A 9,043-nucleotide genomic window follows, 5' to 3' on the forward strand; every position below is an offset into this window, starting at 1 on the left:
ACATATTTTGCCTAGACTGTTGTGCCATCATACACATGATTGTAACTTAGGGTCTCATAGGTCATTTTGGTTTTTTTGTAGATGTTAATATATCCTTTCATTCCATTTCATTCTCTCTCTCTCTCTCTCTCTCTCTCTCTCTAACCACCATTAATACCATGCATACATGAGGTGGATTGGGAGGATGGTAGGAAGGCCTCTACTCCTATCGATAACCTTCTTTTGCATATGCATGAAGCCAAGTAACAGCCATGTTTTTGCAAAGGGTAAACTCCTTGCATGACATATAAACCCATTTTATAAAATTTTAAATGAAAATACTTTATTAAGGGACGACGTTTCAGCTTTTACGAGGCCTTTGTTTCTCACCATCTTTGTTGCACTAGCTTGCCAACCAAAATGATCTAGATTCTACAAAGGTGCTAACGAGATGCCTTACTCATCCCTTATGTATGTAGTGTATAAGGCACGCCCTTGTGCGAAGAATTGCTAGCTCAAGTGGTAATGAAATGGTGTAATAAACCCAAGGTCATGGGTTCCATTCTTGCAAGAAGTAGTGTGGCACCTTGTATAATATATGATGTAAGAAGTTGATTATAATTGGCCACCAAGATGGACATTGTACTACGACCATTTGTAAAATCTGTGGTCATGGTCAAGGGTTTGGGCATCCCTTGACTACAACTACGGATGTAAGCCCCGATATACAAAATTTCACAATACACCTCGGGTTTTCGTAAGCACTGGGGCAACTTTAAAACTTCTTCTGAAATCCCGGATATTCAATTAATGTAAAATCATTTCGAGTCTAAGGCAAGCCCTTCTCACAACATCACCTTCTTTAAGATTTTGAAATTTATTTTACACTACACCTCGGTTTAAAATTTTGCTATTTATTTTACATTACACATCGAGTTTCAGTAAACACTGGCAACTCTGGGAGGAATAATGGAAGTGGAGGAGAGGCGGGTGGCCATGGCGAACGGCGAGGTGCGCGGGGATGGGCAGGCGGACGACGCGCAGCTGCTCAAGGAAGTGCAAAGCTCTGTGATGAGGCCTTCTGACGATCTCCGCCACCAGGCGCAGCCCGTCGTGGGATACGACTTCGACCAGGACCTCGACTACGACGCCCTCCTCCGCTCCTTCTTATCCACGGGCTTCCAAGCCTCCCACCTCGGCCAGGCCATCTCCCTCGTCAATGCCATGGTCAGCCAGCCCTGGTCCTCCACTCTTTGCTTGTTGCACAATTTTGAAAGGCTTCTTTTGTTACCCGCTTCAGTTTTGCACACAATTCAAGTCACACAAAAACACTGCTCATTGCAAAACCCTACCTTTGGTACAGTGTCATCTGCACAACAGTATGCAGTGCCCATTGAAAAACATTTGGGTGTCGGATCTGCTTTGAATCAAATCACATGTATTTCATAGTCACAAATTTCTGGATTTTATCAGGGTTTTAACCCTCTTATTTCAAAAATGTTTCGAATCAAATCACATGTATTTGCCAACTTCATAGTCACAAAACTTTGGAATTTAACAAGGTTTTAAACCTTCTTCTTCAAAATTTTGAAGTTTTGATTCTTGGAAAGTTGTCAATCCATGCGGCATTGAACTTCGGTTTTGTGTGAACATGCTACATGCTCAGACATTTGGCACTGTCTGGTCTTCTATCCCTAGTCTAAGAAAGTTGTTGAGCTAACTGACTTGCTCATCTTGTTTTGCCTTCAACTGATGTCATTACGTTGCACACAAAGCATCATCATGAATGTGTGTTTTACTTCTATGCAATGTTTCCTAGAGCAGTTTGAAGTAGAAGCATCGTTGTTGTGACATGTTTTGTATTGGATAAGCAGGCCTATAACGTGTTATATACACCTTTTGTTGAATGTAATGGCAGCTAGATTGGAGGCTGTCCGATGAGCCAGTTGAACCTGATTGCTCTGAAGAGCAGAAAGATCCTAAATTTAGAGCAGAAGTAAAGTGCAAAGTCTTTCTAGGTTTCACCTCCAATCTCATCTCATCAGGGGTGCGAGACACTATACGATTTCTTGCAGAACATAAATTGGTGAGTTTTGCAACATTGCTTGTTTCATCTTCTTGGTATTAGGTCCACTTTTGTATGAAAGGAACATTCAAGTCTAGGCACATATGCAAGGGACGTGTCATTTGTAGCTTTGTGTCCATGCATTAAATTCAGTGAATACTAACACGGCTTTCAAATGCACGTGTTGGAGATTGTAGATAAAGCACTATTATCCTAAGAGAAAGCTCATTCACATTGAAATGCACTTTCAAACTCTATTGTGATTGTTCACAAGGTTTTCAAAGTGATAATGTAACCCTCTTTGATAGCAGTGTTTGATGTAGGTTGATGTTATTGTCACAACTGCTGGAGGGATTGAAGAGGACCTTATCAAGTGCCTTGCTCCATCTTATCTTGGGAGATTCACTTTGTCAGGAGCTCACTTACGCTCTAGGGGTTTGAACCGTATAGGAAACTTATTGGTTCCAAATGATAACTATTGCAAGTTTGAAGATTGGATTGTTCCTATTCTTGACACACTTCTTCTGGAGCAGAGGGAAGCGGTAATTTTGACTATCCACAAACTTTTTAAGGATTTTATTGTATTCTCAATACATTTGAAGAAAAAAAGCATTGTTGCAATATGGAAAAGGTTGTATGTAAGATCTTGCTGTTTTGTTGAAGAACCAAAGTAGATGCCTTGCATACCTTGTACCACTTAGTATAGTTTCCACCTGAATAGAGTATGTTAAACTAGTGGATGCAGGCCAAAGCTTTCATCTTGTCTTGTATACCACCAAAGGTATCAAACTTTGTTGATCCTTCTCCCTCTTTATAGTATTTTGCTTTTTCGTTTGAAGTAAAGTTGTCACAGACAAGTGATTGCAAAAATATAGGTTGATTTACACTATGAATTGTTTGACCATTACATCTGACCATTATTGCTGAGTTCACATTATACCTCTCTCCAAAAGGAAGCAGTGTGCTGAGTATCTTTATATGCTATAGTGGAGGAGAGGTGTTTAGGTTGGCTGTATAAAATGCAGCCCAAAAATACGGGTTGGTCAGCATAAAATGCACCATCTCCGATTATGAATGCACTCTGACTTTGGTTGTAGACCTTGACACCCAAGATATGTACTTTGCTAACACCCTCTCTTAGATCATGGGTGATCAATACAATAATATAATGATTAATGACCCATCATAGTACATACAACAATGACAAAAAGATAGGACCATGGATAGGTAAGCAATGGGTGATCAAGGAAAGACCAAGGTGCCTTAGAAGGACACTAATGTCGTTGTTAGTTGTACCGAGCCTTGACCATAGAGAGTAGAAATAGCTGAATCTTGATGCTTGTCACTAATGCCTTGTAGAAGCACACAATGACCATGGCCTTCGGCTAGATGTCAAAGTGTCCCCTCATGTGAGAATAGACCAGGAGCAAAGACCACCTTCTACCAAACATCCTATGGTGAACTTGAAAGGTGAACCCTCTCCAAGATTTGAATCTGCTAGACTTCGTTGATGCCATGGAAAGCCACACTTAAGGTCCATTGCCATATGAATGAGGCTTAGATGCCCCATCTCCATGATCCTCTTAGATTCCTTCTCTAGCACTAGAGAATCTCGAGGGATAACAACACCACTAGAGCTAGAAAGCTACACTTTACCACTTAATCTTGAATAGTTGACAAGTGGTTGGCCCCAACAACTGGCACCCCTTGCAATATTTTTTAAGTTCATATGGCCAAAAGTTGAAGTACATTGGGATGTGGGCTAATCTCCTTCGATCTTCAATACAATGGCTATCATAAATGATCAGCAACACTTGGATTTTGTTTGCCTCTTGATTGTCTCACAATCTGGGCACAATTGGGTCTACAATCTCTTGCATGCAAGCCACAACAAATGGAGAATGGGCTCATCCCTCCCCTCGGATCAGTTGCGATTTCTTTGTCTTCAGCTGTTACATTGAGTACGATGTCTTCAATAATTGGGACAGAACTTGAGGTGGCAGAGAAACCCTAATTTTTGCTGTAAATTAGGGTTTTAGTAGCAATTTATTCAAATTCTCTTCACCCAAATTTGGAGATGGTTGTGAATTGCCAAGGAAATGTTTGGAGATTAGAGAGGAAGCTGAGGATAGAGAACTTCCTGATTTCTATCGTGAGAAGGTGCTTAAACCAGCTGTTGCCTTCTGTGAAACTGCTTTACATGCTGTCATCTAGCAGCCTAGAGGCCTCAGATGGCTGTCATCCAGCCCTAGATAGAATCTCCAGCTACTGTCCTCCCTGTTGGAGTTGTTGCCTGCTGTAGGAGCCTTCCTCGCTGGCTGTAAATGATGAAAACCTGCTGGTACCTGCTTGGACAGTACTCTCTCCTTCACTTGCAGCCTCCACAATGTACCTAATGGCTGGAATCAGGCTGAGCCAGCCCCAATAGCCCTCTCGTAGTACTAGTTGCATGGGAAAGTTTGCCACTTGGCAGCCTTCTAAATGTAATTTTCAGCATTAATTAATTAATTTTCACAATTTAATTTTTGTAGACCAATTAATTATTCCTTTGTCTTGGCTCAAGAACGTGCTAGTGCCCATTCACATTAAATGTGTTAACCCCCATGGAAAATTTAATTGTGTCAAACCTTCATTGGCCTAGCACTAGCATTAATCAATTAATTAACGCCTAGTCCCCAATGTCACCAATAAAACATTTTAATAGCCCAATTAATGGCCTAGACCCAAACTGACACCCACAAGTACTTGCCTAGCATAACTTTACACAACTTTTGCCAATGTCACATGTTGGTCCCTTGGGATATTTAGGCCCGTGACTTATTTGATTTGCACTTCACATGAAACCGGCCTTCTTTCCATGGAGGAGTGGCAATAACTTGATAATAACTTAATTACACCAAGCAATAATTAATGAAATGCTGAAACACAAACATTTACCAATCAATCTTGGACATTGGACACCTTGTTGGCCCCAAAACTAGCACCCCTTTCAGTATTTGTTTATCTTTAATTGCGATTGAATTAGAATACAATGGGATTCCTTCAATCCCCTTCGCAATCCAAAAGCCCCTTGCTGTCAATAATGACTAGCGAGTCTTCAAATTGATTTGTCCCCCCTCTATTTGCTCAAGCAATTGGCCTTCATGGACTCCTTGGGAAATGAAATTTGCCCCAAATTTGAATGTTGACTAGTTCCTCGTTTGAATCTTGCTGAGAATTAATTCTTAGCGCTGAAAATTCAAGACTCGAGGCTTCAATCTCGTGGCATGCTTCTTGAAGTTGTTGTCAAACCCTAATTCGTGTTGTAAATTAGGGTCTATAGCAGTACAAAAAAATACAATTTCTCAGTCTCTAGGGATTGGAATGTTGAGATATTCGGAGCAAGGTTGGGAAATGGCTAGAGAATGAGAGAGAGTGTTGAATAGAGAGAAAGTTCAGACTTCCTTTGCAAGAAAATGGAAGAAATCAGCTGTTGCCTTCTTTAGACAGCCATGAAAGCTGTCTCCATTGATGGAACCATGGAATATGATGGTTATTTGGCTGAAACAACCCTTAAACTGTTGTCACCTACTGATGTAGTCTCTTTAGGGCATGTGACCAACTCTCGAAGGGTCTCTTGGTAGTTGGAACTGGCTTGTCAACTGTTGTAGCAGCTATGGCAGCCTTCTCTCTATCTCTCGTAGTTTGCACAAGGTTGGAATAATCCTCTCTCTCTCCCCTAGTCTCAAAAACATCTTACCCACTTGCATGGACAAGTTTTGCTAAATGTTAATATTCTAATCCCATTTTACAGCAGTATTTGCATAATTAAATTAATTTTCAGCTTTAAAATTTTAAAAACTAATTTAATATTATTTTGGTGCCCAAAAAATTAGTCAGACCAGCCAACAATAAAATTGGCTAAGCCAATTCATCTCCCAAGTGTTCTTGAGTTTTCTTTAGCCCCTTGATTGGCATTAAGTACATTAAATACCAAAGTCCTAGTGTCACCAACAGACACTTAGGGCTGATAGAATGTCTTAGGCCAATTTCGGGCACCGGATACTACCTAGTATTTGTGCAACATTATTGAAGACAACTTTTGCCTTTGATGTTCATTGATTTTCTTGGGTCCTTGGCTTGTAAATATGACATAATCTTAGTTGCACTTCACACGGGCAACACATACGTAAACATTTGATTAGAAATTAATCCAAATCTTAAGTAAAGCAAGTAAAATTTCATGTCCTCATGGCATCACATGTGCACGATTTAACACTACCAAAGTTGGCATCGAAAATATACATCCCCATGATATATTAATAGCATATGTGTGATATAACTAGTACAATGGCAGAGCAAATGTGGCAAGCAAATATGTATTAGTATCCTGGTTCCTTCTTTACTGCAGTTAACATACTAGTTGAATTGTTCTGTGCTGTTTCTAGCATGATGTTTTTCATTTGATCGTATGTATCCCTTTTGTAGGGCACATTGTGGACACCATCCAAAGTTATTGCACGGCTGGGCAAAGAAATCAATGATCCGAGCTCTTACCTATTTTGGGCACAAAAGGTAACATTATTCATGTCTCTGGAGGCCACACTAGAATTTACAAGTGGCAACCATGTCATACTCACTGTCTAAACTTTGACACATCAGTTTTACCCATAAAAAACTGAGGGTTCATGGGTCGTGCAGTGCACTGGCTGATCTTCATGAAGATGGCTGACCTCTGCTCATAACATATTATATGATATGATATACTATTTGTTTAATATGGAAGAAAGAGCTCAACAGCAATTGGTAGCAAAAGAAGAGACCTGATATATTCATTAAACTCCATCTCATGTGGTTGAGCTTGCACTTAGGTGATCTATTTAAGGCACAGTTTGAGCTGAGAGAAGCTTTGCTTACTTGGATGCACTGTACTCCAACTTACTGGCCTTGTTACAAAGAGCCAGTGTGCAATGAGCTTTTAGGTTTTGTTTTCCTGAGTAAGGGCCACAGGTCAATTCGGTTAGCATATAGAGGGAAATGCAGTTGCCAGTGAGGCAACCTTTCGGTCCTGTTTTGTTTAGAAAGGGCCACAGCTCAATTCAGTTAGCATATAGAAGGTTTTGCAGTGAGGCTGGCTTACCTGTGGATATCATGTGGCAGATATTGGCAGAGACTAAGATCTTTGACCTGGGGTGCCATTAGCGTTAACAGAGAACACAAGTGACATTTCTAAACACAGAGACCTGTCAAGTTAGTGGTTGTCAATTGTTTCCAGGCTTTGGCACATCATCCAGTGTGATTAGGCCACATTTTGGGCGTGGCAGTTGTCAGTTGTGGTTTTTGCAGTGCAGCAGAAAATGACACAACACAGATATGTTTCTTGATGCTTTGTTTTCAACTTGCAGAATGAAATACCGGTGTTTTGTCCAGCTTTGACTGATGGGTCGCTTGGAGATATGCTTTACTTCCATTCTTTTAAAAATCCAGGTCTTGTGATCGACATAGTCCAAGGTATTTCATGCACTCTTATTTCTTACTGTTGGTTTCAGCAACCAGAAGATTTCTTTACATCAGCCATCCATCTTTCAGATATAAGAGCCATAAACGGAGAGGCCGTTCATGCTGGCCCTCGAAAGACTGGCATGATCATTTTAGGAGGGGGTCTCCCAAAGCACCACATTTGTAATGCCAACATGATGCGCAATGGTGCTGATTATGCTGTGTTTATTAACACAGCACAGGAGTTTGATGGCAGTGACTCGGGGGCTCAACCAGATGAAGCTGTTTCCTGGGGGAAAATTCGAGGCACTGCAACACCTGTTAAGGTTGATGGATATTGATGAATGATTGATGTGATGCTATTGTCATTTACAATGTGGTTTTACTAGCCAAGATCCTAATGGGCAAGTGGATGGTGTGCAGGTTCATTGTGATGCAACAATTGCATTTCCTTTGCTGGTGGCTCAAACCTTTGCAAAGCGTGTCAAAAAGCCATCACATAAATCATGACAAGCTGAGATGGTAGGATATTCTATGCATGAACTACAGTCTAGACCAGAAGCTGGAGAATTAGAGAGCTTGTTCATCTAGCTGAAGCTACTCTTAAATGATCTTTACAGGAAATACAATCTTTCTTTGTTGATTCTATAGAGATGTGGTTGTATATCACCTGGCAAATCAAGGTGAAGCCATTGGTGCATTATACACATGGGAAAGAATATTACTAGCTTGAAATCTAGATCTTCAAAAAGGAAGAGAAGCTTCTGAAGTCAAGCCAGTGTTGGTTTGTTTTCTCATTGTTGTGAAGTAGATTTTGGCTTTACTAAGCACAAGCTTACTTGATACCCCCTAATTTTATAACTTATTCTTAGTTGTGTAAGGCCATCAATCAGTGAATGAAATAATGGAACGAAGTATTGATCCTCCAGACCTTTATTGTGCCATCTTTTGATTTCCAGCACAGTATTTATTTTTGGTGAATTCAGTATTTTGGTTATGTGAGATTCTTCCAAGGCCAACTTAATACAGCTTGTTTTCGGATATCCACTTTAGACACTTATATTTTGTGAGACAGCAGTTTATAAAGCTATTGCAGCTTTAGTGCCCATGAAGTCCACAGTACGCAAGGGCACCTGGTCTCATTGTTGGTGGCCAAGACCACACCAATGCTCTCATGTTTAGCGGCTCCTCTAGAAGCTCCATCAAAATACAAAGTATGGACCCCATCTTCATTGATAGCCATACCATACTAATTAGCTCACTTGTACTTATGATAATCAAAGTCAGGTTGAGAGAGAAGATGTATAACAAGTACAATCCCTCCTTTCTTGCTGAACTCGACAATAATGTTAGTCAAAATTCTATGACAGTGGTGGCAATAGACCTTAATGTTCCACGTGAAAGATCTATCTTGCCACTTAGTAACTTGATAACCTTTACTCCACACGATCACTCAACCTTGGTGGTAACATTGCTCTAAATATAAATGCTCAAGATAAGTAATGATTCTTTCCATCTGTC

At 40.4% G+C, this 9,043-nt stretch overlaps 1 protein-coding gene across 2 annotated transcripts; it reads left to right on the plus strand.

Moving 5' to 3' along the window:
• The first annotated feature begins 920 nt into the window (after positions 1-920).
• DHS (deoxyhypusine synthase) lies at positions 921-8,475 on the plus strand. Of its 2 annotated transcripts, XM_087664258.1 has the most exons (8): positions 921-1,206; positions 1,898-2,065; positions 2,368-2,586; positions 6,512-6,598; positions 7,429-7,534; positions 7,613-7,848; positions 7,946-8,044; positions 8,143-8,475. In XM_087664258.1, the coding sequence occupies exons 1-7, from the start codon at positions 949-951 to the stop codon at positions 8,030-8,032; spliced, it is 1,161 nt and encodes a 386-aa protein (XP_087520384.1). In that variant the 5' UTR covers positions 921-948; the 3' UTR covers positions 8,033-8,044; positions 8,143-8,475. The 2 variants fall into 2 exon arrangements, with proteins under 2 accessions (XP_087520384.1, XP_087520382.1); XM_087664256.1 differs by having other exon boundaries at positions 7,946-8,474.
• The last annotated feature ends 568 nt before the right edge of the window (positions 8,476-9,043 follow it).

The sequence above is a fragment of the Lygodium microphyllum genome, chromosome 23 (genome assembly GCF_053477565.2).
Source record: "Lygodium microphyllum isolate KBCC chromosome 23, Lygodium_microphyllum_v1.1.10, whole genome shotgun sequence".
NCBI lineage: Eukaryota > Viridiplantae > Streptophyta > Polypodiopsida > Schizaeales > Lygodiaceae > Lygodium > Lygodium microphyllum.

Coding starts and splice junctions, on each gene's coding strand:
- DHS (XM_087664258.1), top strand. CDS start 949: ATGGAAGTGGAGGAGAGGCGGGTGGCCATGGCGAACGGCGAGGTGCGC. Junction 2,587..6,511: donor TTCTGGAGCAGAGGGAAGCG/GTAATTTTGACT, acceptor TCCCTTTTGTAG/GGCACATTGTGGACACCATC. Junction 6,599..7,428: donor ACCTATTTTGGGCACAAAAG/GTAACATTATTC, acceptor TTCAACTTGCAG/AATGAAATACCGGTGTTTTG.